The sequence below is a fragment of the Triticum aestivum genome, chromosome 1D (assembly GCF_018294505.1).
Source record: "Triticum aestivum cultivar Chinese Spring chromosome 1D, IWGSC CS RefSeq v2.1, whole genome shotgun sequence".
Classification (NCBI taxonomy): domain Eukaryota; kingdom Viridiplantae; phylum Streptophyta; class Magnoliopsida; order Poales; family Poaceae; genus Triticum; species Triticum aestivum.
This window is the reverse complement of record NC_057796.1, coordinates 488,178,072-488,205,955: the sequence shown is the minus strand read 5'-3', so window position 1 is coordinate 488,205,955 and position 27,884 is coordinate 488,178,072. Positions and strand designations below refer to the sequence as shown.

Genomic DNA, 27,884 nt, shown 5'->3' with positions numbered 1-27,884 from the left:
GCACGAGTAAAGAGACTTGCCGGTAACGAGATTGAACAAGGTATTGGGATACCGACGATCGAATCTCGGGCAAGTAACATACCGATTGACAAAGGGAATTGTATACGGGATTGATTGAATCCTCGACATCGTGGTTCATCCGATGTGATCATCGTGGAACATGTGGGAGCCAACATGGGTATCCAGATCCCGCTGTTGGTTATTGACCGGAGAGGCGTCTCGGTCATGTCTGCATGTCTCCCGAACCCGTAGGGTCTACACACTTAAGGTTTGGTGACGCTAGGGTTGTAGAGATATGAGTATGCGGAAACCCGAAAGTTGTTCAGAGTCCCGGATGAGATCCCGGACGTCACGAGGAGTTCCGGAATGGTCCGGAGGTGAAGAATTATATATAGGAAGTCCAGTTTCGGCCACCGGGAAAGTTTCGGGGGTTATCGGTATTGTATCGGGACCACCGGAAGGGTCCCGGGGGTCCACCGGGTGGGGCCACCTGTCCTGGAGGGCCCCATGGGCTGAAGTGGGAAGGGAACCAGCCCTTAGTGGGCTGGGGCGCCCCCCATGGGCCTCCCCCCTGCGCCTAGGGTTGGAAACCCTAGGGTGGGGGGCGCCCCACTTGACTTGGGGGGTAAGTTACCCCCCTGGCCGCCGCCCCCCCCATCCAGATGGGATCCTGGCCGGCGCCCCCCCTCCCAGGGGGCCTATATAAAGGGGGGAGGAAGGGCAGCAGGACAACAGCCTTGGGCGCCTCCCTCCTCCCCTGCTACACCTCTCTCTCTCGCAGAAGTTCGGCGAAGCCCTGCCGACATCCCGCTACATCCACCACCACGCCGTCGTGCTGCTGGATCTCCATCAACCTCTCCTTCCCCCTTGCTGGATCAAGAAGGAGGAGACGTCGCTGCACCGTACGTGTGTTGAACGCGGAGGTGCCGTCCGTTCGGCACTCGGTCATCGGTGATTTGAATCACGGCGAGTCCGACTCCGTCATCCACGTTCATTGGAACGCTTCCGCTCGCGATCTACAAGGGTATGTAGATGCACTCCTTTCCCCTCGTTGCTAGTATACTCCATAGATGGATCTTGGTGAGCGTAGGAAAATTTTAAAATTCTGCTACGATCCCCAACAATGGCATCATGAGCCAGGCCTATGCGTAGTTACTATGCACGAGTAGAACACAAAGCAGTTGTGGGCGTTGATGTTGCCAATTCTTCTTGCCGCTACTAGTCTTATCTTGTTTCGGCGGCATTGTGGGATGAAGCGGCCCGGACCGACCTTACACGTACGCTTACGTGAGACAGGTTCCACCGACTGACATGCACTAGTTGCATAAGGTGGCTAGCGGGTGTCTGTCTCTCCTACTTTAGTCGGAACGGATTCGATGAAAAGGGTCCTTATGAAGGGTAAATAGAAATTGGCAAATCACGTTGTGGTCATACGTAGGTAAGAAACGTTCTTGCTAGAAACCTACAAACCACGTAAAAACTTGCAACAACAATTAGAGGACGTCTAACTTGTTTTTGCAGCATTTGCTATGTGATGTGATATGGCCAGAAGATGCGATGAATGATATATGTGATGTATGAGATTGATCATATTCTTGTAATAGGAATCACGACTTGCATGTCGATGAGTATGACAACCGGCAGGAGCCATAGGAGTTGTCTTTATTATTTTGTATGACCTGCGTGTCATTGAATAACGCCATGTAAATTACTTTACTTTGTTGCTAAACGCGTTAGCCATAGAAGTAGAAGTAATCGTTGGCGTGGCGACTTCATGAAGACACAATGATGGAGATCATGGTGTTATGCCGGTGACGAAGATGATCATGGTGCCCCGAAGATGGAGATCAAAGGAGCATAATGATATTGGCCATATCATGTCACTATTTGATTGCATGTGATGTTTATCATGTTTTTGCATCTTATTTGCTTAGAACGACGGTAGTAAGTAAGATGATCCCTTATAATAATTTCAAGAAAGTGTTCTCCCTAACTGTGCACTGTTGCGAAGGATCGTTGTTTCGAAGCACCACGTGATGATTAGGTGTGATAGATTCTAACGTTCGCATACAACGGGTGTTGACGAGCCTAGCATGTACAGACATGGCCTCGGAACACACGCAATACACTTAGGTTAACTTGACGAGCCTAGCATGTACAGACATGGCCTCGGAACACGGAGGACCGAAAGGTCGAGCATGAGTCGTATAGAAGATACGATCAACATGGAGATGTTCACCGATCTTGACTAGTCCGTCTCACGTGATGATCGGACACGGCCTAGTTAACTCGGATCATGTTTCACTTAGATGACTAGAGGGATGTCTATCTGAGTGGGAGTTCATTGAGAAATTTGATTAGATGAACTTAATTATCATGAACTTAGTCTAAAATCTTTACACTATGTCTTGTAGATCAAATGGCCCACGTTGTCCTCAATTTCAACGCGTTCCTAGAGAAAACCAAGCTGAAAGATGATGACAACAACTATACGGACTGGGTCCAGAACCTGAGGATCATCCGCATAGCAGCCAAGAAAGATTATGTCTTAGAAGCACCGCTAGGTGAAGCACCAATCCCAGAGAACCAAGACGTTATGAACGCTTGGCAGCAGCGTGCTGATGATTACTCCCTCGTTCAGTGCGGCATGCTTTACAGCTTAGAACCGGGTCTCCAAAAGCGTTTTGAGAAAGATGGAGCATATGAGATGTTCGAGGAGCTGAAAATGGTTTTCCAAGCTCATGCCCGGGTCGAGAGATATGAAGTCTCCGACAAGTTCTTCAGCTGTAAAATGGAGGAGAATAGTTCTGTTAATGAGCACATACTCAGAATGTCTGGGTTACACAACCGCTTATCCCAGTTGGGAGTTAATCTCCCGGATGACGCGGTCATTGACAGAATCCTCCAGTCGCTTCCACCAAGCTACAAGAGCTTTGTGATGAACTTCAATATGCAGGGGATGGAAATGACCATTCCTGAGGTATATTCAATGCTGAAATCAGCGGAGGTGGAGATCACAAAAGAACATCAAGTGTTGATGGTGAATAAAACCACTAAGTTCAAGATGGGCAAGGGTAAGAAGAACGGCAAGGGAGTTGCCGCGCCCGGTAAGCCAGTTACCGGGAAGAAGTCGAAGAATGGACCCAAGCCTGAAACTGAGTGCTTTTATTGCAAGGGAAGTGGTCACTGGAAGCGAAACTGCCCCAAATACTTAGCGGACAAGAAGGCCGGCAACACCAAAGGTATATGTGATATACATGTAATTGATGTGTACCTTACCAGTACTCGTAGTAGCTCCTGGGTATTTGATATCGGTGCGGTTGCTCATATTTGTAACTCAAAATAGGAACTGCGGAATAAACGGAGACTGGCAAAGGACGAGGTGACGATGCGCGTCGGGAATGGTTCCAAGGTCGATGTGATCGCCGTCGGCACGCTACCTCTGCATCTACCCACGGGATTAGTTTTAAACCTCAATAATTGTTATTTAGTGCCAGCTTTGAGCATGAACATTGTATCTGGATCTCGTTTAATTCGAGATGGCTACTCATTTAAATCCGAGAATAATGGTTGTTCTATTTATTTGAGGGATATGTTTTATGGTCATGCCCCGCTGGTTAATGGTTTATTCTTAATGAATCTCGAACGTGATGTTACACATATTCATAGTGTTAATACCAAAAGATGTAAAGTTGATAACGATAGTCCCACATACTTGTGGCACTGCCGCCTTGTTCACATTGGTGTCAAGCGCATGAAGAAGCTCCATGCAGATGGACTTTTGGAGTCTCTTGATTACGAATCATTTGACACGTGCGAACCATGCCTCATGGGTAAGATGACCAAGACTCCGTTCTCCGGAACAATGGAGCGAGCAACCAACTTATTGGAAATCATACATACCGATGTGTGCGGTCCAATAAGTGCTGAGGCTCGCGGAAGATATCGTTATGTTCTCACTCTCACTGATGACTTAAGTAGATATGGGTATGTCTACTTAATGAAACACAAGTCTGAAACCTTTGAAAAGTTCCAGGAATTTCAGAGTGAGGTTGAGAATCAACGTGACAGGAGAATAAAATTCTTACGATCAGATCGTGGTGGAGAATATTTAAGTCACGAATTTGGTACGCACTTAAGGAAATGTGGAATAGTTTCACAACTCACGCCGCCTGGAACACCTCAGCGAAACGGTGTGTCCGAACGTCGTAATCGCACTCTATTGGATATGGTGCGATCTATGATGTCTCTTACCGATTTACCGCTCTCATTTTGGGGCTATGCTTTAGAGACTGCCGCATTCACTTTAAATAGGGCTCCGTCGAAATCCGTTGAGACGACACCGTATGAATTATGGTTTGGGAAGAAACCTAAGCTGTCGTTTCTAAAAATTTGGGGATGCGATGCTTATGTCAAGAAACTTCAACCTGAAAAGCTCGAACCCAAGTCAGAAAAATGCGTCTTCATAGGATACCCTAAGGAAACTATTGGGTATACCTTCTACCTCAGATCCGAAGGCAAGATCTTCGTTGCCAAGAATGGGTCCTTTCTGGAGAAGGAGTTTCTCTCGAAAGAATTGAGTGGGAGGAAAGTGGAACTTGATGAGGTGATAGTCACCCCTTCCGTGCCGGAAAGTAGCGCAACGCGGGAAGATGTTCCTGTGGTGCCTACACCAACTGGGGAAGAAGTTAATGATGATGATCATGAAGCTTCAGATCAAGTTGCCACTGAACTTCGTAGGTCCACAAGGACACGTTCCGCACCAGAGTGGTACGGCAACCCTGTCCTGGAAATCATGTTGTTAGACAACGGTGAACCTTCGAACTATGAAGAAGCGATGGCGGGCCCGGATTCCGACAAATGGCTAGAAGCCATGAAATCCGAGATAGGATCCATGTATGAAAACGAAGTATGGACTTTGACTGACTTGCCCAATGATCGGCGAGCCATAGAAAACAAATGGATCTTTAAGAAGAAGACGGACGCGGATGGTAATGTGACCATCTACAAAGCTCGACTTGTCGCTAAGGGTTATCGACAAGTTCAAGGGGTTGACTACGATGAGACTTTCTCACCCGTAGCGAAGCTGAAGTCCGTCCGAATCATGTTAGCAATTGCCGCATACTATGATTATGAGATATGGCAGATGGACGTCAAAACGGCATTCCTTAACGGCTTCCTTAAGGAAGAGTTGTATATGATGCAGCCGGAAGGTTTTGTCGATCCTAAGAATGCTAACAAAGTATGCAAGCTCCAGCGCTCAATCTATGGGCTGGTGCAAGCATCTCGGAGTTGGAACATTCGCTTTGATGAGATGATCAAAGCGTTTGGGTTTACACAGACTTATGGAGAAGCCTGTGTTTACAAGAAAGTGAGTGGGAGCTCTGTAGCATTTCTCATATTATATGTGGATGACATACTATTGATGGGAAATGGTAAGAATTCTGGGAAAGCATAAAGGCCTACTTGAATAAGTTTTTTTCAATGAAGGACCTTGGAGAAGCTGCTTATATATTAGGCATCAAGATCTATAGAGATAGATCGAGACGCCTCATTGGTCTTTCACAAAGCACATACCTTGACAAGATATTGAAGAAGTTCAATATGGGTCAGTCCAAGAAGGGGTTCTTGCCTGTATTGCAAGGTGTGAGATTGAGCACGACTCAATGCCCGACCACGGCAGAAGATAGAGAAAAGATGAGTGTCATCACCTATGCCTCGGCCATAGGGTCTATTATGTATGCCATGCTGTGTACCAGACCTGATGTAAACCTTGCCGTAAGTTTGGTAGGAAGGTACCAAAGTAATCCCGGCATGGAACACTGGACAGCGGTCAAGAATATCCTGAAGTACCTGAAGAGGACTAAGGATATGTTTCTCGTTTATGGAGGTGACGAAGAGCTCGTCGTAAAGGGTTACGTCGACGCTAGCTTTGACACAGATCTGGATGACTCGAAGTCACAAACCGGATACGTGTATATTTTGAATGGAGGAGCAGTAAGCTGGTGCAGTTGCAAGCAAAGCGTCGTGGCGGGATCTACATGTGAAGCGGAGTACATGGCAGCCTCGGAGGCAGCACAGGAAGCAGTCTGGATGAAGGAGTTCATTACCGACCTAGGGGTGATTCCCAATGCGTCGGGCCCGATGACACTCTTCTGTGACAACACTGGAGCTATTGCCCTTGAGAAGGAGCCCAGGTTTCACAGGAAGACCAGGCATATCAAGCGTCGCTTCAACTCCATTCGTGAAAGTGTTCAAAATGGAGACATAGATATTTGTAAAGTACACACGGACCTGAATGTAGCAGATCCGTTGACTAAACCTCTCCCTAGAGCAAAACATGATCAACACCAGGACGCAATGGGTGTTCGATTCATCACAATGTAACTAGATTATTGACTCTAGTGCAAGTGGGAGACTGTTGGAAATATGCCCTAGAGGCAATAGTAAATGGTTATTATTATATTTCTTTGTTCATGGTAATTGTCTATTATTCAAGCTATAATTGTATTATCCGGAAATCGTAATACATGTGTGAATACATAAACCACAACGTGTCCCTAGTAAGCCTCTAGTTGACTAGCTCGTTGATCAACAGATAGTCGTGGTTTCCTGACTATGGACATTGGATGTCATTGATAACGGGATCACATCACTAGGAGAATGATGTGATGGACAAGACCCAATCCTAAGCATAGCTCAAAGATCGTGTAGTTCGTTTGCTAGAGCTTTTCCAATGTCAAGTATCTTTTCCTTAGACCATGAGATCGTGCAACTCCCGGATACCGTAGGAGTGCTTTGGGTGCACCAAACGTCACAACGTAACTTGGTGACTATAAAGGTACACTACGGGTATCTCTGAAAGTGTCTGTTGGGTTGGCACGGATCGAGACTGGGATTTGTCACTCCGTATGACGGAGAGGTATCTCTGGGCCCACTCGGTAATGCATCATCATAATGTGCTCAATGTGACTAAGGCGTTAGTCACGGGATCATGCATTACGGCACGAGTAAAGAGACTTGCCGGTAACGAGATTGAACAAGGTATTGGGATACCGACGATCGAATCTCGGGCAAGTAACATACCGATTGACAAAGGGAATTGTATACGTGATTGATTGAATCCTCGACATCGTGGTTCATCCGATGTGATCATCGTGGAACATGTGGGAGCCAACATGGGTATCCAGATCCCGCTGTTGGTTATTGACCGGAGAGGCGTCTCGGTCATGTCTGCATGTCTCCCGAACCCGTAGGGTCTACACACTTAAGGTTCGGTGACGCTAGGGGTGTAGAGATATGAGTATGCGGAAACCCAAAAGTTGTTCAGAGTCCCGGATGAGATCCCGGACGTCACGAGGAGTTCCGGAATGGTCCGGAGGTGAAGAATTATATATAGGAAGTCCAGTTTCGGCCACCGGGAAAGTTTCGGGGGTTATCGGTATTGTACCGGGACCACCGGAAGGGTCCCGGGGGTCCACCGGGTGGGGCCACCTGTCCTGGAGGGCCCCATGGGCTGAAGTGGGAAGGGAACCAGCCCTTAGTGGGCTGGGGCGCCCCCCATGGGCCTCCCCCCTGCGCCTAGGGTTGGAAACCCTAGGGTGGGGGGCGCCCCACTTGACATGGGGGGTAAGTTACCCCCCTGGCCGCCGCCCCCCCATCCAGATGGGATCCTGGCCGGCGCCCCCCCTCCCAGGGGGCCTATATAAAGGGGGGAGGGAGGGCAGCAGGACAACAGCCTTGGGCGCCTCCCTCCTCCCCTGCTACACCTCTCTCTCTCGCAGAAGTTCGGCGAAGCCCTGCCGACATCCCGCTACATCCACCACCACGCCGTCGTGCTGCTGGATCTCCATCAACCTCTCCTTCCCCCTTGCTGGATCAAGAAGGAGGAGACGTCGCTGCACCGTACGTGTGTTGAACGCGGAGGTGTCGTCCTTTCGGCACTCGGTCATCGGTGATTTGAATCACGGCGAGTACGACTCCGTCATCCATGTTCATTGGAACGCCTCCGCTCGCGATCTACAAGGGTATGTAGATGCACTCCTTTCCCCTCGTTGCTAGTATACTCCATAGATGGATCTTGGTGAGCGTAGGAAAATTTTAAAATTCTGCTACGATCCCCAACAGTTATATATATTGACAACGACGACATACATACATGGGAAAATAATGTTATCGGGGAGGGGGTATATCGACCCCCCCCCCCACGTGTTGAAGTTATCGGGAGGGGGTTATATCGACAACGACGACATACGTACATGGGAAAATAATATTATCGGGGAGAGGGTATATCGACCCCCCCTCTTGTTGAAGTTATCGGGAGAGGGGTATATCGACGACGACAGACCCGATAAAACATAAGAAAACGAAGAAGAAATAAAAAGAGGAGAAGAAGAAAAGGAATAGAGGAGAAGATCGAAGAAAAAAAAAGAAGAAAAAAAAGAGGAGAAGAAGAAAGGAATAGAAGAGAAGAAGAAAAAATAGAAAATTCTATTTTTTTCTTCTTCTCTTCTATTCCTTTCTTCTTCTCCTCTTCTTTTTCTTCTTTTTTCCTCTTCTTATTTATTTCTCCTCTTCTTCCTCTCCTCTTCTTCTCCTTTCTTCCTCTTCTTATTTTCCTTTTTCCTCTCATTCATAAAAAAATGTTCAAATAGAAAATTTCGAAAAAAAGTAAAGGTTTTGCCTAATGCATTGTTCATATGAATATACAAACATTTGCATATTCTACAATAATTAATATCACCAAAAAAATCTATGAACAGAAAAAAATCCTAACTTTTCTAAAAATCTATCTTTTGCATATATACATGAACATATATATACACAGAGAACATATATACATACATATACTCATACATGAACATATCATCATATATATATATATAAACAAGCATATATATAAAAAAGGGCGCCGGCCGGACCAAGGTGAGGAGGACCGCGGGGTCGGCGGCGAGGATGGCGACGGGGCAGTGGGCGCGCGCTCGGGGTAGGGGGCGACGGCGGCGAAGGGCGGGGCAGGGCGACGGCGACGACGGGGACGGGCCGGGGCGGCGCGCGTCGAGGCAGGGGCGCGGCTGACGGCGAGGGCGCGGGCAACGGTGACGGCGATGACGGGCACGGGCGACGGCGACGGCGGGGGCGGTGGGCGGCGACGGCGACGGCGGGGGCGGTGGGCGGCGTCGGGGCGGCGGGCGGCGTCGGGGCAGCCTGGCGGCGGGCGGCGTCGGCGTCGTCGGGGCAAACTGCAGATGAACTCTGAAAAATTTCCTAAGTGTTTGCTTATATAGCAAAGCCTTTAGTCCCGGTTCGTGGCACCAACCGGGACTAAAGGTAGGCATTAGTCCCGGTTGGTGCCACCAACCGGGACCAAAGCCCTCTTTTCAGCAGCCCAAAGGGCGGGAAGCGGCGGCCTTTGGTCCCGGTTGGTGGCACCAACCGGGACTAAAGGGGGGGCATTGGTCCCGGTTGGTGCCACGAACCAGTACCAATGCACCCCTTTAGTCCCGGTTGGTGGCACCAACCGGGACCAAAGACCTCTTGCTGCCCGCGTCGCGGCCAAAAGTTTAGTCCCACCTAGCTAGCCGAGGGGCGCCCGCACCAGTTTAAAAGCCCCGGCGCGGCTGCTGTCTCGAACTCCTCTCTATAGCAGGCTTCTGGGCCTAACTTTGGCGCGCTGCCCGTTGAGCCTTCTAGCCCTTCTGGGCCTGTATTTGCAAACCCGAGGGTTGGAAGGCCCAGCGGGCAGCGCCCCAACAATTTTTTTGCTGTATTTAGTTTTTTTGTTTTCTTTTTTGCTTTATTTTTTTTTGTTTCTACTTACAACAAAAAACTTATTTATTTTATTTTATTTTGTTTCTAATTACTTATTTATTTTACTTTATGATAATTCTTTTTGCTATTAAAGTTTCTATCAAAAAATGTTCTTTATGAAAATTCTTTTTGCTTTTAATGATTTTGAACAGAAAATACTTCGATAATTTTAGTTGCATCAATTTTATATGATTTTAGTTTCAATAATACTAGAGGTTTCTTATAATGTTTTGAACAGAAAATACTTTATTAATTTTAGTTTCATAAATTTTATTAAACTTTATTTTATTTTGTCGTAACACAAGAAGTCCGGAGTTGTAATAAGTTATTAAAAATAAAAAAGAGGCGCAATGCTCGTTGATTAGCTTCAAGCCTTTCGGAATAGTGTGGACTGCACTGCACATAGCTCCATGCAGTCTACCTTATTGCTCAAGGGTTGAAGCTAAGTAACGTGAAGGTGAGCATTGCGCCTCTTCTTCATCGTCTCTGCACTCAGGGCTTATAAACCGCTCCTAGTGCCTCTCAGCTAGCGAGGTGGGACTAAAAAACTGCTTAGTAAGAAACTCTAGTACCGGTTCGTGCCACGAACCGGTACTAAAGGTGCTCGTGGGGCCACAGCCTCATTAGTACCGGTTCGTGGCACCAACCGGGACCAAAGGATGGAATTGGTCCCGGTTCGTGCCACCAACCGGGACCAATGACCTTGCACAGCGGCGTGGTGGTGGGAGTTTAGTCCCACCTCGCTAGCTGAGAGAGAGCCGCACCTGTTTATAAGGTGCGGTGCGCCTGAGCTATCGAGCTCCTCTCTAAAGCAGGCTTACGGGCCTAACCTCTCTGTACATGTGGGCCTATTGGGCCTTCTGCGGGCCTGAATCCTGGCCCATGGATGGGTTTCTAATCGTATTCAGGCCGTGGTGGCCCAGTAGGTGGCATAATTTTTAATTTTTGGCCTGTTATTTTTCATGCATTTACTAATTATTTTGAGCTATAAGATCCTAAAATTGAAAAGCATTTCAAATGAACTCTAAAAAGGTTGAAAGTTGGCATAGTATCATCATTTCATCCACATAGGATGTGCAAGAAAGTTGAGAGGGTTACGGCAAAAACTAGATGCACTTCGTGTACAAAACGGACAATGGTATCATACTCGTCTATTACAAAGTTGGCATGGTATCATCATAATAATTGCGGGAGAAAGTCTTCACTTTTTCTTCGCTTGTGTAATTTGCTTATTGCGTCGTAACCATGGATAATCTTCATCGTTTATCAGGATGCTTGGGTCAGCCTTGACTTTGAAGGGAGGAATTTCATGAAACTTTTCATAATCTTCAGACATGTCTGTCTTGCCCTCCACTCCCACAATGTCCCTTTTTCCTAAAAGAACTATGTGGCGCTTTGGATCATCGTATGATGTATTCACTTCCTTATCTTTTCTTTTTCTCGGTCTGGTAGACATGTCCTTCACATAGATAACCTGTGCCACATCATTGGCTAGGACGAACGATTCGTCAGTGTACCCAAGATTGTTGAGATCCACTGTTGTCATTCCGTACTGTGGGTCTATCTGTACCCCGCCTCCTGACAGATTGACCCATTTGCAGTTAAACAAAGGGACTTTAAAATCATGTCCGTAGTCAAGTTCCCATATGTCCATTATGTAACCATAATATGTGTCCTTTCCCCTCTCGGTTGCTGCATCAAAGCGGACACCACTGTTTTGGTTGGTGCTCTTTTGATCTTGGGCGATCGTGTAAAATGTATTCCCATTTATCTCGTATCCTTTGTAAGTCAATACAGTCAAAGATGGTCCCCTGGACAACGAGTACAACTCATCACAAACAGTGGTGTCACCTTTGAGACGTGTTTCCAACCAATTGCTGAAAGTCTTGATGTGTTCACATGTAATCCAGTCGTCACACTGCTCCGGGTGTTTGGAGCGCAGACTGTTCTTGTGTTCATCGACATACGGGGTCACCAAGGTAGAGTTCTGTAGAACTGTGTAGTGTGCTTGAGACCAAGAATATCCGCCCCTGCATATTATTGAGTCCCCTCCAAGCGTGCCTTTTCCAGTCAGTCTCCCCTCATACCGCGATTTAGGGAGACCTATCTTCTTAAGGCCAGGAATGAAGTCAACACAAAACCCAATGACATCCTCTGTTTGATGGCCCATGGAGATGCTTCCTTCTGGCGTAGCGCGGTTATGGACATATTTCTTTAGGACTCCCATGAACCTCTCAAAGGGGAACATATTGTGTAGAAATACGGGCCCCAGAATGACAATCTCGTCGACTAGATGAACTAGGACGTGCGTCATGATATTGAAGAAGGATGGTGGGAACACCAGCTTGAAACTGACAAGACATTGCGTCACATCACTCCTTAGCCTTGGTATGATTTCTGGATCGATCACCTTCTGAGAGATTGCATTGAGGAATGCACATAGCTTCACAATGGCTAATCGGACGTTTCCCGGTAGAAGCCCCCTCAATGCAACCGGAAGCAGTTGCGTCATAATCACGTGGAAGTCATGAGACTTTAGGTTCTGGAACTTTTTCTCTGGCATATTTATTATTCCCTTTATATTCGACGAGAAGCCAATCGGGACCTTCATACTGAGCAGGCATTCAAAGAAGATTTCTTTCTCTTCTTTCGTAAGAGCGTAGCTGGCAGGACCTTCATACTGCTTCGGAGGCATGCCGTCTTTTTCGTGCAAACGTTGTAGGTCCTCTCGTGCCTCAGGTGTATCTTTTGTCTTCCCATACATGCCCAAGAAGCCTAGCAGGTTCACGCAAAGGTTCTTCGTCACGTGCATCACGTCGATTGAAGAGTGGACCTCTAGCTCTTTCCAGTAGGGTAGGTCCCAAAATATAGATTTCTTTTTCCACATGGGTGCGTGTCCCTCGGCGTCATTCGGAACAGCTAGTCTGCCGGGACCCTTTTCAAAGATTACGTGTAAATCATTGACCATAGCAAGTACGTGATCATCGGTACGCATGGCGGGCTTCTTCCGGTGATCTGCCTCGCCTTTGAAATGCTTGCGTTTCTTTCGACATTGATGGTTGGTCGGAAGAAATCGACGATGGCCCAGGTACACATTCTTCCTGCATTTGTCCAGGTATATACTTTCAGTGTCATCTAAATAGTGCGTGCATGCGTGGTATCCCTTGTTTGTCTGTCCTGAAAGGTTACTGAGAGCGGGCCAATCATTGATGGTTACAAACAGCAACGCGTGTAGGTTAAATTCCTCCTGTTTGTGCTCATCCCACGTACGTACACCGTTTCCATTCCACAGCTGTAAAAGTTCTTCAACTAATGGCCTTAGGTACACATCAATGTCGTTGCCGGGTTGCTTAGGGCCTTGGATGAGAACTGGCATCATAATGAACTTCCGCTTCATGCACATCCAAGGAGGAAGGTTATACATACATAGAGTCATGGGCCAGGTGCTGTGATTGCTGCTCTGCTCCCCGAAAGGATTAATGCCATCCGCGCTTAAACCAAACCATACGTTCCTTGGGTCAGCTGCAAACTCAGCCCAGTACTTTCTCTCGATTTTTCTCCACTGCGACCCGTCAGCGGGTGCTCTCAACTTCCCATCTTTCTTACGGTCCTCACTGTGCCATCGCATCAACTTGGCATGCTCTTCGTTTCTGAACAGACGTTTCAACCGTGGTATTATAGGAGCATACCACATCACCTTCGCAGGAACCCTCTTCCTGGGGGGCTGGTCGTCAACATCACCAGGGTCATCTCGTCTGATCTTATACCGCAATGCACCGCATACCGGGCATGCGTTCAGATCCTTGTACGCACCGCAGTAGAGGATGCAGTCATTAGGGCATGCATGTATCTTCTGCACCTCCAATCCTAGAGGGCATACGACCTTCTTTGCTGCGTATGTACTGTCGGGCAATTCGTTATCCTTTGGAAGCTTCTTCTTCAATATTTTCAATAGCTTCTCAAATCCTTTGTCAGGCACAGCATTCTCTGCCTTCCACTGCAGCAATTCCAGTACGGTACCGAGCTTTGTGTTGCCATCTTCGCAATTGGGGTACAACCTTTTTTTGTGATCCTCTAACATGCGATCGAACTTCAGCTTCTCCTTTTGACTTTCGCATTGCGTCCTTGCATCGACAATGACCCGACGGAGATCATCATCATCGGGCATTGGTTCCTCTTGATCTTCAGCAGCTTCCCCCCTTGCAGCATCATTGGGCACATCGTCTGGTTCCTCTTGATCTTCCGCAGCTTCCCCCGTTGCAGCATCACCGTATTCAGGGGGCACATAGTTGTCATCGTCCTCTTCTTCTTCGCCGTCTTCCATCATAACCCCTATTTCTCCGTGCCTCGTCCAAACATTATAGTGTGGCATGAAACCCTTGTAAAGCAGGTGGGTGTGAAGGATTTTTCAGTCAGAGTAAGACTTCGTATTCCCACATATAGGGCATGGACAACACATAAAACCATTCTGCTTGTTTGCCTTAGCCACTTCGAGAAAAATCATGCACGCCCTTAATGTACTCGGAGGTGTGTCTGTCACCGTACATCCATTGCCGGTTCATCTGCGTGCATTATATATAATTAAGTGTGTCAAAAACCATTACAGAACATCATGAATAGATAATTAAGTGACCAAATTAATAGAAGTTCATCATCACATTAAAATCAAAGTACATACATAGTTCTCATCTAACAACATATATATAGCTCTCCAGAGCATCTAATTAATTAAACCATACATTAAAACTATGTAAAACATTTCAATGCGAAAACAAATGCGATCATAATCGCAACCAAGGTAACAATTGATCCAACGACATAATGATACCAAGCCTCGGTATGAATGGCATATTTTCTAATCTTTCTAATCTTCAAGCGCATTGCATCCATCTTGATCTTGTGATCATCGACGACATCCGCAACATGCAACTCCAATATCATCTTCTCCTCCTCAATTTTTTTTATTTTTTCTTCAAGTAATTGTTTTCTTCTTCAAGTAAATTTAACCTCTCGACAATAGGGTCGGTTAGAATTTCCGGTTCAACCACCTCCTAGATAAATAAAATCTATGTCACGTTGGTCGGTATATTTGTCATAAACAATAAATGAACCAAATAGTTATAAAAAGATAATATATACCACATCCGAATCATAGATAGGACGAGGGCCGACGGGGGCGGATACCAAAACCATCGCACTATGTAATAAGAAGGAATAATAAAAGTAACAAAATTAGACAAGTAACTATCTAAAGTAAGGATTTTTTTCCTTTCAGAAAGAAGATAAGAACAAGAGGCTCACCACGGTGGTGCTGGCGACGAGATCGGCGCGGGCGATCGACGGCGGTGAAGACGGGGACGGGACGTGACGGACCGCTAAACCTAGACAAATCTCGGGGAAAATGGAGCTCGGAGGTCGAGTTTCGAGAGGAGAAAGATTAACTAGTGTGGCTCAGACATTTCATCGAACACCTCATGTGCATAGGACGTGAGCTAGAGCACCCAAATGCCCTCCCCTCGCCGGCCAGAAAAAACAGAGCACTGTGGAGTGCTCTGCTGTGGCGATGGGGTATATATAGGGAACTCATTGGTCCCGATTCGTGGCACCAACCGGGACTAAAGGCCTTTGGTCCCGGTTGGTGCCACGAACCGGGATCAATGACCCCCTTTAGTCCCGGTTGGTGGCACCAACCGGGACCAAAGGCCTTGTGCTGCCCCGCGTCAAAAGTTTAGTCCCACCTAGCTAGTTGAGAGGGCTCGAGAGTGGTTTATAAGCGCTGCTGCGCCCACCCTCTCGAGCTCCTCTCAACTGCAGGCTTTCGGGCCTAACCGTTCTCTTTGCCAGTGGGGCCTACTGGGCCTTCTGCGGGTCCTGAATCCTGGCCCACGGACGGGTTTCAAGTCGTATTCAGGCCGTGGTGGCCCAGTAGGTGGCATAATTTTTTTCTCTGTTTTTTGTTTTCTCTTTTGCTTTATTTGTTTTGTTTTGTTTCTACTTACAACAAAAAATTATTTATTTTATTTCTAATTACTTATGTATTTTACTTTAATTATTTTATTTTATTTATTTTACTGCTGCTATTTATTTATTTTACTGCTGCTATTTTTATTTAATTTATTAAGGTTTATTTATTTTAGTTACTATAGTTTATTTTATTTTATTAAGGTTTTATTTTTATTTATTAAGGTTTATTTATTTTATTTACTATAAAAAATGAACATAGATGCGCCTATAGAGAAAATTCAACCTAAATTCATAATAAATTTCTATGAAATTCAAAGAAATTTACTGTGAATTTAGGTCAAATTCCCTGTATAAGGGCATCTATTTTCACTTTGAGAGGAGCTCAACAAGGCAGAGAGGGACGGGCTTATAAACTGGTGTGAGCGCCCTTCGGTTGGCGAGGTGGGACTAAACACTGGCCGCAACTAGGACCAGCCCTTTAGTCCCGGTTTGTGGTATGAACCGGGACTAAAGGATGGTGGGCCAGGAGTGTGGCCCATTGGTCCCGGTTTGTCCCATCAACCGGGACCAAAGGGGCCGGACGAACCGGGACCAATGCCCCCACGAGGCCCGGCAGGCCCCTGGCCGCACGAACCGGGACCAATGCTCGCATTAGTCCCGGTTCGTGACTGAACCGGGACTAATGTGAATATTGCCCTGTGACCAAAGCCTAGTTTTCTACTAGTGTACGTTGCCGTCGTCTCTTTGTCTTGTACGTCGACTGCATGCCCTGATGGATATCTCTTTGTTACTCCTAGTACCATTTAATTCTCTGTAGCTTGTACACCTGGTGGACTGTGCTGCTGCTTGCATGGTTAGTTTCTGAAAGCGTCAAGGCTAGGCTAGCATCTTGGCCAAAAAAGATGAGCGTGGAATGGAATTTCAGCATGCTCATCTTGACATGGAAAGTGATAGATGGTATCGTTGAACGGCTGACGCGATTCGACGGGCGGTTCATCAAGCGTCGCTGTCGGCAGCACAGCAGTTTATTCATTCCTTCTCCGACGAAAAACAAGACAAGAGCACAACAGCTGGTTGTGTTTTCATTTCTGGAGAGACGCAGAAGCAGCAGACGAAGGAAACGCATGCAGCTTCACTCTACCGTACGTACGTCGCTGCGGCTGTCTGTACATGCATGCGTGACTCATCTGACTAGTTTAGCAGAGTGTCGATCCGATCCAGGTGAGTTTTCAAGCTGCATTCACTCTGAGCAAAGCAATGCACTTTCTTGTTTATTTTCGATCGAGGGCTCTCTGATCCAAGAAAACGTGCAGTCAAGGTCACCCCTCCTCCGATGTACTGTGTTCTTAAACAACATCAAGGGCTAAGCCAAGAAGCTGGGTACTACTGATGCAATGAGAAACAGAGACGTGTGTTTGGTTTGCTTGCTTGTATGCCGCGTGACTGGTTGAGTTGATATTGTGTTTGGTAGGCTATACGAGAAACCGGCGAGCTACTTCCCAACGCACGACGGCACCAGCGCGTCTCCAATGGTGGGCGCCGCTCCTGCCAATCGTGCACATCGGGTGTGCATCATCCACGCGCGACCTCCAGCACCACCAGAGCCGGCCACTACTAGGATTCATCCGACTGATTTCTGGAGAAAATCAGTCGGCTCCTGACCCTTCCATCCTATCTGATCTGACGTCACTAAGCTGCGACGCACCATTTGCAAACATGATCCATGTTGCGCTCAGAGGTTTGTAACATGATCTATGTTACGCTCGCTATCAAACACTTTTTTTCCGGGTGGTTACACACTCTTGGTCAACCAAAATCATTTGCATCACGCCCCATTTTTCTCGCGCTGACTGGCCGCGCGACCCAACGTTTGCAACATGATCCCATGTTGTGTTCGGGCCTTGGGGGGTTTGTAACATGATCCATATTGCGCTCGCAAGAACTCCGCGATCATTCGGCTGGGACCAATCATTTGCAACACGACCCATGTCGCGCTCATGTTGACTACGTACGACCCACCATGCAGCATGAACCATGTTGCATTCAGGGGTTTACAACATGATACATGTTGCGCTTGTTCTCGTTGCAAACACTCCATTTTCGATGTCAAATATTTCATCAAACACACTGCATGCATCCCGGCCGGCGGCGGTGGGCTTCCCGGGTCGGTGTAAGCCTGTAAGGTGACCGCGGCCAAGCTGCTGCAGTCCATGGCCGCCACGCTCGCCGGCGCGGTGCCTGGGCTTGCCAAGGGACGGGAAGCTGCAGACGCAGAGCACCGTGGACGTGCTCGGCGCCAGGCTCGACATCAACCTCCGGGATTGCACGCTACTCGTCAGGACCGGCGTGCTGTCCGACTCCGACGCCTTCGCCGTCCTGGCGACTACGCCTACGACTCCGGCGGACGTGCGCGAGCTGCTTGTGTGGCTGCAGATCGGGCATTCCAGCGGACGTACGCTGCTCGGCGGCTAGCCGCCAGCGCGTGCACGCATCCATGCGGCTGGGTGGCCAACAGCTCGCTGGCCAGGCTGCGGACGAGCATGAGGGACGCTGTGAGGGAGGCTGCCGTAGCGATGGTCTTGTCGTAGGACGGTTCCGTGGCTCTTGAAGCTCTCTTGGACTCTGTGTTTGGGCGTGTGTGTGTGAGGCTGGGTTGGGTGCTCCGTTTCCTCTGTTCCTGATGTGGTATAGGGGGTAGATATCAGGTGAAAACCACTCTTTACATGCTCCCATAATACAGATTTTGAAAATTCATTTTTAGATGTTTTAAAAAATTCTGAAAAAAATTGTGGATGCTCACAAGACGTATGTCTATAACCCCTCAAAATTCAGATCAAAATTCAAAATGCACATTGAGAAACACAAAAAGACAAATCCATATGTACATTTCGAATTTTCATCTGAATTTTTTAGGGGTTATAGACATATGTCTTGTGAATTTTTCAGAGCTTTTTAAACATCTAAATGTCACTTTTCAAAAGTTGGAGCATGGTAGCATGTGAAGGGTGGTATCATCTGATATTTTCCCGTGGTATAGGGGTGGCCGAAAGGGTGAGCGAGGGTGTTTGTGTTGAATCTTGAATGAAGCGAGGTGTGGGGGTGAGTAAGTTTTTCTTTATAGGCGATGGAATTGGGGTGGGTGGTGTTGACCCGGGTGATGTTTCTTCCTTTGAAAGGAAGAGATGTGAATGAATAATGAGAAATGTACAATTCAAAAAATAATAAGAAATGGGGTTGGCATGGTCTTCCAGGTTGCAGTCACACTTAGCATAGCAGCGAGAGAAATATTGGTTAGAAAAAGGTAGTGGCATCACATCACCAGGCAACTTCTACCTTCTACTACCTTGAGCATTGGTTATTTCCACTTGTAGGTAGATTGTTGATACTGACTGAGGCATCAATTGATTATCTGCTAATTAATTAACAAGCATTTTGCATCTGAATCACCTACTTAATTTAGTAAAAAAATATCTGTGGGTTATTCGTTTCAGATGGAGCGCGGGAAACTGCTCGGGGGAAGGGAAAGCAAACATACTCTGCTTGCTTCCTTGGCGTCCAAGTTAGTTTCTTCTTCGGGGTCGCACAACTTTCTCCTTCCCCGCGGTCGCGGGGAAGATAACAGAGAGTCGTGCGGCGCAAGTTTGCTTGGAAACGAGTCGAGTCAAGTCGGAGTCGGTTTTCTCGAAAGGAAAGAGCAGAAGCACAAGGTGGTAGCTGACGGGCCCCATGAATCGCTCAAGCACACTATCTTGGCTCCAATGCATTTGCACCCGATTTTTTTATATAAAAAAGAGTAGTTTCAAAAAAGGTCAAAGAATTCTGAAACTTTTGGGGAACATAGTTGATTTATTGTTGCAATCATATAGAATTTTTCGCAAAGGAATGACTTTCATGTTGTTCTGGCTTGTGGGTGTGTTAGGAGCCCTCCTACCATCACGTGCTTGGGCTGGCCCCTTCGGCCAGCTAAGGGGCCATGGCCCGTTCTGGAACCACCAGGGCGGTAAGAGCCTGGGAGGAGGCGACGTCGAGACCATCCAGTGGATCACGGCACCGTACGGCACGACAGCTCCTCCTACCTCCAACTCTCTCCCTTTCCTCTGTTCTTCTTGTCCCCATGGCCTGTACCTTAAATCAAAGCTTGTATCCATTGTAAGACCCTGGTACCTTACAGGGTGATACAAAGTTGTCACTAACAGGAGGTATTATTCACACTAGAATTGCCGTGTGTATTACAGCTTGGTGGTGGGGGGGGGGGGCATGGGCCCCCTTTCCACCCCATAGAAAATGCATAGCTAATTCAAGTGATCCTGCAACTAGCATGGGAGGGCTCAGTGTTTATATAGACCCTGGCTGGAGTTTGGTTTCGCGACAGAGCTGGCTAGGCGGCACTCGCAATGGCACATTAGCAGCTGGCGCGCCGTCTATGGGATTTTGTTCTGGTTGTTACGACATGTGCATATGTAGCTGAGAACCTTTTGCATAAATGATAATGGTGTAGGCAAATTCATTGTAGAGATAAAAGTTGATTAAACTCATGGGACATTATAGTTGGTTACATGGTACAATACACAACCGGTGGCTTCTCCAAAACTGAATCAAACTGAGCAGATAAACAATACAATCTAAACACTATCTATCTAGCAGACGCTCCTCTCCATCATGTCGTTGCATTGCAGCAATGATACTTGGCGATGTAGTTTCATCTACGTGTAGAACTTTGCAACGAATTCGTCAGCTTTCACGTTCACCCTGGCATCCCCACCGCCATCAGCCACCCCCCACTGGGTCGATGCTCGTCTTCACCATCGCCTGCTCGAGCAGCTGCTCATCCATGCCATTGTAATAGCCCTTGATGCAGACCAGGCCACTCTCACGGTCGTCTCTTAAGATGAAGTTCAGAATTTTTTTTCTATTTATGGTGGACTTTTTGATTTTGCCCGGTCTCATCTAAGCTAGGGAGCAAAAAAGCCGTTGCTTCCATAAACTAAGAATGAAAGCATACATCAATTCAAAAAGGTGTTGTAATTTATGCTGTAGCATGTACTTGAGCTTATTTTGGAATGAATTTGGCGCCTCTCGCTTGTTCAAAAATAAAAATAAAAATAGGATGTTCCGCAACAGCCTCCCCTGAAAGTTTGTCATTCAATTCAGTTCTCGACTGTTCTCAGAATATTCACGATCGCCTGGACACCAAAAAGGGCGCTACAAAAAAACGTATGAAAATCAGAAAACTAGTTGCCACACATCGAACCAACCTGTAGTTGGATGGTTAGGAGGAGAGTGATATCCCCAGCCCACCAGTGTTCAGGTACTGGACTTGACACCAGTGCTTGCATTTTTCTGGATTTATTTTAGCTCTTCCGGCGATGTGTGTTCAGTGGGAGGAGACGTCAACCTTAAGATAACATGCCGGCTCAGTCTCTGGAATAAGCTGTAGTATGTGTGTGATGCATGAGCGTCGCGTTTGTACTGTGTTAAAAAATAAAATAAAAGTTGGCACACAAAGGGCCGACACGACAACAGACAGGCCCCCTCAGCAAGCCTGGCAGCTGAACGGCCCCGGTTCCAAGGAGAGGAGCATCCCCAGGCCCAACGAGATCGATTCCATCCGCGGGCCCGCACCAGCACGGCGAAAGAGCCAAGGGGAAAGAAAGGTGCGCCGAGCCATCCGATGCGGCGGCCCTCCTGAAATTCCCCAGAGAAGACAACCAACCACCCACCACTCCCAAGTCTCCCAAGTCGCCGCCGACGCCACCAGCAGCAGCGCGGCCGAGATGGGGGGCGGGGACGCGGGCCCGGAGGCGGCGGCGGAGCAGGGGGGGCAGGAGGCGAAGCGGGCGGCGGCGGCGGCCTACGACTACGAGGCGGACCCGCGCTGGGCCGACTACTGGTCCAACGTCCTCGTCCCGCCGCACCTCGCCGCCCGCCCCGACGTCGTCGCCCACTTCCGCCGCAAGTTCTACCAACGCTTCATCGTCAGTACCTCCCCCCTCGCCCCGATTCATTGCCGCATATGCCTAGCTAGCAGTAGCCCGAATCTGCCGCCGCCCTTTTGTGCCGCGGCTTGCTTGCTGGATGGATCGCGGCAGGCCGCCCGCAGGTGGTGCCGATCTGTTGGTGCTGCTGGTTTTGACGTTTCCGGACCGCTAGGCGTCTTCAGCTGCTGCTGCTTGCTAGTAGGAGTACTAGCAGAGATGTGATTGCCTGGAGGGAGGGAGATGCTGTGGCTCCTTTCGCTGCGTCTTGAGACCTGGCTGCTCGCTTTGGTGCCGAATTGCGGTGGCAGAATTGGAGTGCTCCCGGCAGGTCGCAGGCTGTATTCAGTTGCGATCTGCAGGTTGTTAGCGTTTTCAACTGCCGCTACTTGCTAGCTGATTAGCTAGGGGGAGGTGGTTTGCTGTCACTTGTTGCTACAATAGCTACTTGATGCTGTAGCTCCTTTTGCTGCATCTTGAGATACAGCTACCACCGCTTTGGCGCAGACTATCTAGTCAGTCATGATATGCAGGTGTTGCTTGGTTTGGGAACAGGGCTGTTGCTGCTACTTGCTAGCTGATTAGCTAGGGGGAGGTGGTTTGCTGTTGCTTGTTGCTACAGTAGAACCCTCTGCTGTTCTCCCGGTCGACCGGTTACTGCATCTCAAGCCTCAGCTCCAGATAAGCTTGTTATTTTTCTCCAACATGGACTGCGCCTAGCTAATTACTTTGCTTGAACAAACCAGCTGTTTGGCAGGATATAGACATTTCCTTTTTGCTGCCCCTCTGCCTGTGGGGTTAGGATTTGTTACTCCAATGTCGGATTTGTCGCAGAGTCTAGGAAATGTCAAACACAGTTATCCGCTTGAATCTGGCCATTTCTGAATCCCCCCTGTGGGTTTGAATCATATCCTGCAAAAGGTGGTGATGTCTAAAGCTGGTCGGTTTCCTTGTTGACTTGATTAGATCGTGATTTGTGGGTCGGGGATTGCTAAGGCTTCCTTGTCATAGGTTTGAAAAGTGGTGTTTCCATCTGCTACTTACTATCCGATTAATGAGATGGAGGTGCTGTAACATGATATCACAACCCTCTGCTGCTCTCTGTTGCTGCATCTTGAGCTCAAGCTCGTTCAAACCTGTATTATTTCGTCAGCAGGGAAACCTTAGTTAAATTGCTCAAGCAAACCGTCTGCTAAGTAGATGGAAATGTTTCTTCCACTGTGCGGGGAGAGTTAGTGTTACTCTGTGTCAAAAAGTTCAGAAAATGAAGAACAGAAGTTTGCCACTTGAATTTGGCTGTTTTTTTAATTACCGATATGAGCCATATCCTTCAAAGCAAGATAATGTCTAAATCTGTTTGGTTTACTTCTTGACTTGATAGGATCGTGATTTGGTGGTTGAGCCTATGTCAACCACTGGTTCCACTCAGCCGAGCAGGCCAGACATAAGGTCTTCACCTTCAGCATCCACTGAGAGTGTCAGGGCTCGCAATTCAGGTAAAATATACTGCACTTTTACTAGCCACATAAGATCCAACGATTTCATGGACTGTGTTTGACAGCTGAGTTCATGCATATCTTGTGTAGGTTCTAGTTCCAGATCAGCTGCCCCGCCACCAGCAGCACCACAAGCAGGGGCTGCAAGCCCTTTACGTTTCGATGCAAAGACTATACATTTCTCCGTAAATGCCTGGGTAAGGAAGAAGCCACCTTTCTCTTCACAGTATGAATGCGTAATTGTGTAATATTTGCTGAAAGGCACAAATTCATTGGTTCTGGTTGCTCCTACACTTACGGCAGACCTTGTGGACAACCTAGTTTGCTCCTAGAATTACGGTGATCCTTGCGGACATCCTGACATGGCATCTCTCTTTTTAGTCTTGTCCTTATCAATACCTTCATTCTGCATTGCAAAATCATCTCTTATATATAAATTCTATAACAATGGTTTGTGCATGTTACCCTTGTTCTTACCTTTATCTCTTGCTTGTTGGTATATTGTAGTTGAGCATGACATGCCCAAACTTTTCCATCTGATCAGGTACTGGTTGTTGCTGGTCTGGGAATGCTTCCAATCTTGCCAAAACATCTTGCAGACAGAGCTTGCAAGCTTTCGTTGCTGGGAACAGTCCTCTCCTCAGGATACTCTTTATACAGTACTTATGGGGTAAAATACCTTCCTACCTGGACCTTGAATGGTCCATCCTATTTTTGTTGTGTTTCTTTCCCTGATGACCCTGTTGATCTAATTCACCTTTTTTTGTTTCTGTTGTGCATGAAGAAACCAAGAGAATTGAACATGGCTGCAATTCAGGGTTGGTTGCAGTCAGTACTTGGAGCCAAGGATTTTATCCATTTAATGTTCTCTTTGTTGCTCGTCACATCTCAGCTGCACTTAAAGAGTAATATACAGCTTTTCTCTTGCAAGTTCGTGGTTCTGATATCTGTTTTCCGAAACTTTCACATATATGTTTACAAGTTCCGATCTTCCTTTTTTATTTCACAGTTGCTGCGCTACCTGTGTTCTGCTGGGCCCTTGATCATGTTGCCAGATTCCTAAGGCGTAACTTTTCCCGCTCATCTTTCTACAGGTAGTTACCTGTCAAATTATCTCTGAATTTCATTTGTGTAGTTTGTTGCGCAACCAATCTCCACTGCCCTGTGGGCTGTGGCTAACATCGTCTTTTGGTTATCTCATTTAGGGGATACTTGGAAGAGCCTTGCCTTTGGGTGGAGACAAACAACACCACGCTCAGCCTCCTTAGCTCGAATGCCGAACTTGCCTTGGGGTTCCTTCTGATCATATCACTGTTCTCGTATGTTGCTCTGACTTTCCTCGGAATCATGGAGACTTTATTTCATCTTAGTTAGTGCATCTTATGACTTACAACACCTTGTTACCTTGCAGGTGGAGGCGCAACTTCATCCAGACATTCATGTACTGGAACGTAAGTTGTCTTCTGCACATCTGATCTTTATATATGTTCTCTCTGCTTCCATGCATCATTCACTACATATCTGGGGAATAACGTGAGGCACGATTTGATGTGTTTTGCGGCATGTTGTCAAGCCATAGTTGATTGTACACCTAGCAACCATCAGTCTTCAGCTAGCGTCACTTCCTTTAGCAGCTGCAACTTTGCTATGCTGATAGTTGCCTTTCCACCGCGTCGTCACTTACTGGTCGTTTTTCCTGGCTTGCTTGTCTGTTATACATTCAGGTGCTGAAGATGATGTACCGCGCGCCCGTGACATCCAGCTACCACCAGAGTGCGTGGGCCAAGATCGGGCGGACCGTCAACCCCTACATCGACCGCTACGCTCCGTTCCTCCAGACACCCATCTCCATGGTCCAGCGGTGGTGGCTCAGGTAGCGAGCGAGACACGGAGGAATCTGGCCTGCGAGGCCTGTGGCGGAAAGGAGAAAAACATATATCTACTACTACTACTACTACTAACTAGCATCGACCTTCCCTGGTGATTTCAAACTATTACGCTCGAAAGTCGGGACTCGAAACACGACGTGTACGTGGTTGTGCGGTTTATTCCCATGTTGGAGTGGTAGGCTTGACAATGAGATGGTTGGTCGACTTGGGCAGGCGGATGCATCTCAGTACCTCTGTGGTCCTGTGCCGTGCCGAGCTTTCGGAAGGTGCCTTGGAGTAGCCTGAACTCGAATCATGGTGCTGTCACACCGAAGTCCCTGATTTACGCCGAGTACTTTTGCCTTATAATGGTTTAGTTCACTGTATCATACTCCCTCCGTTCTGATTTACTCGTCGTGGTTTTAGTTCAAATTTAAACTAAAACCACGACGAGTAAATCGGAACGGAGGGAGTACATGGTTATTTGGTGTAGTTTGTATGGTTCCGTGTCATCACTGGTAGAATTCTCCACTGTTTATGCTTGCTTGATCCACGGCCAACCACCACATCGGCCTAAGCTCTGCGGAGAAATCTTCCTTCGCCCGGTTGAGTCTCGTCGACGAAGCACTTGATCCATAGTTGCTTCAAGATCCTCCCCAGGAGCCAAGTGCGGAAGAAGGTTGTAGCTGAGAATTCATCCTTGGACCCGAGGACGAAGGGCGATATCAATGTTAGATCAACCAGCAAACCGGTCTGGGGAGGAACGACGACGACGCTCTGGCAGCAGACATGGTCAAGTTCGACTCAGCTTCAGCGTAAAATACAAGAAATATATAAATTCCTCACCCATATGAAGAGAAGTAGATGCCTCTTCAAAGCTACTCCCCCGGAAGTCACACGGGCACATAAATCTTTAGAAGCGGCAATATAATAGGGAGGGGAACGTTTGGTTCCTGGTACATATGTACCCTATATGGAAAAATAATTTGGCAATTCAACAAAAAGTCAAAAAATTCTGAAATAAACTTGACCTTTCATTATAGTAGTGAGAAAAGTTTCACAAAAAGAAAATTCTTCTTTGACTTCTTTTCAAAAAAGACAAATTTGCGGTCAAAATAGCATGAATAGTGACCTATAATAGCAAATAAATTTTGCCTTTTTCGCTGTGAAGTCAACGTTGTTTTTTTTTGTGAAAATTTATATACTACTCCCTCCGTTCCTAAATATAAGTCTTTGTAGAGATTTCACTATGAATCACATACAGATGTATATAGATGCATTGTAAGTGTAGATTCATTCATTTTGCTCCGTATATAGTCCATCTAGTGAAATCTTTACAAAGACTTATATTTAGGATCGGAGGGAGTAGTGCGCAAGTAAGTCAAGTTTAATCTAAAAATACTTTTGAACTATTTTGACTTTTTGTTTAATTATTAAAAAAAATCCCATATATGCAGGAGCCAAAGGGTATTTCTTCAATAATAGTTGATATGACGCAAAGTCTAATATCGACAGCAAATAGGTATACAAGAAAAGATTTGCATGAGTACGCCCAGACAAGATAAAACATTTTACCTCCATTGCAAAAAGGCATATTTATGGTGGGAGCAAATGGCTGGCCGACAAAATATTATGAGTGTGGCTAGATCTCAATCGACCAAGTCTCAGTCAAGTGACACAACATATAAAAATAAATAAAGAAAAAAAAAACTAGATGAAATTTCGCACGGAACTACACGTAAAACCACACGGATATGACATCGACTAGGCCTTCAGTCAGTCGACCGAGATTTAGCAATCCTGAAATAGGGATAAGTATATTTTTTTGTCCCTCTACTCTTTCCAAAGTATAGAAATGGTCCCTAAACTTCAAAACCGGTAAACCTTGGTCCCTCAACTTCTCAAACCAGATAAGTTTAGTCCCTCATACCACTTTTGATGGTTTTCATCCGACGTGGACACGGTTTTGACTAAAAATTTGACATGTCATTCGGGTTTGACTGCCACATCACTTTCCACTTCAGCACCATGCCACCATGCCCCCGTGTGGAGCATGACCAGGACCGTCATTGTCCGTCCGATGTTCGCCGTCGTGTACCGCGCGCATGGAGAAGGAGGCGTACCTATGCAGCGGCCACAGGATGGTGGAACACCTCTTGTCCCCGATGATCAGGAGTCGGAGCTACGGATGCTCGCCTGCATGCACGGCACAAGCCCGTCGTGCACGTGCTGCACCTCTATGCGTGCGAGAACGCCCGAGCAAGCACCGGCAGCGCCATTCGCGCGTGCTCTCGCTGCTGCCTGTTGCCTTCTCACCGCTAGTCCGTGCGGACTCATGGGGCCTTCATTCTAACTCCTTCAGCAAGCGTGTCGAAGGTCACCACCGTGGCCCAACCGCAACTCCGTGCACCATGAACACGTGTATTACTCGCGTGTTCTAGCCGGATGCTGCCAAGTATCTTTAGTTTCATACTCTGAGATGTAGTAAGTCAATTTATACTCTTTAACACCAACTTGAAATCCAACACCTGCTTTAGTTTCTGTTTGTGGTGATGTAAGTCCCTCCCTATAACTCTTGAATTAAGAATTCTTACAATAACAGGGTCTACTCGATGTTAATTAGGCGTAAATGAAACTTTAGCAAAAATCTCGTAAAACGAAAAGGATATTCAATTAATATAATATCAGGAACAGCGTCAAGTACGTTCGTGTATTATGGAAACCCCTGAAATATTATATTACAGCATCTCTATATCAATGGATGGAAACCG

The 27,884-nt window shown here is 47.1% G+C and overlaps 1 protein-coding gene across 1 annotated transcript; it reads left to right on the top strand.

Moving 5' to 3' along the window:
- The first annotated feature begins 21,443 nt into the window (after positions 1–21,443).
- LOC123183330 (uncharacterized) lies at positions 21,444–25,502 on the top strand. Its single transcript, XM_044596117.1, has 9 exons — positions 21,444–21,749; positions 23,131–23,245; positions 23,336–23,442; positions 23,790–23,915; positions 24,030–24,150; positions 24,255–24,339; positions 24,451–24,564; positions 24,657–24,696; positions 24,970–25,502. The coding sequence occupies exons 1-9, from the start codon at positions 21,549–21,551 to the stop codon at positions 25,120–25,122; spliced, it is 1,062 nt and encodes a 353-aa protein (XP_044452052.1). The 5' UTR covers positions 21,444–21,548; the 3' UTR covers positions 25,123–25,502.
- Positions 25,503–27,884: the final 2,382 nt, after the last annotated feature.

What these genes read in the sequence shown, in the direction of transcription:
- LOC123183330 (XM_044596117.1), top strand. Translation starts at nt 21,549, where the DNA reads ATGGGGGGCGGGGACGCGGGCCCGGAGGCGGCGGCGGAGCAGGGGGGG. An exon ending in TGTCAGGGCTCGCAATTCAG is followed by an intron (nt 23,246 to 23,335) that starts GTAAAATATACT and finishes TATCTTGTGTAG; the next exon opens with GTTCTAGTTCCAGATCAGCT. An exon ending in ATTTCTCCGTAAATGCCTGG is followed by an intron (nt 23,443 to 23,789) that starts GTAAGGAAGAAG and finishes CCATCTGATCAG; the next exon opens with GTACTGGTTGTTGCTGGTCT.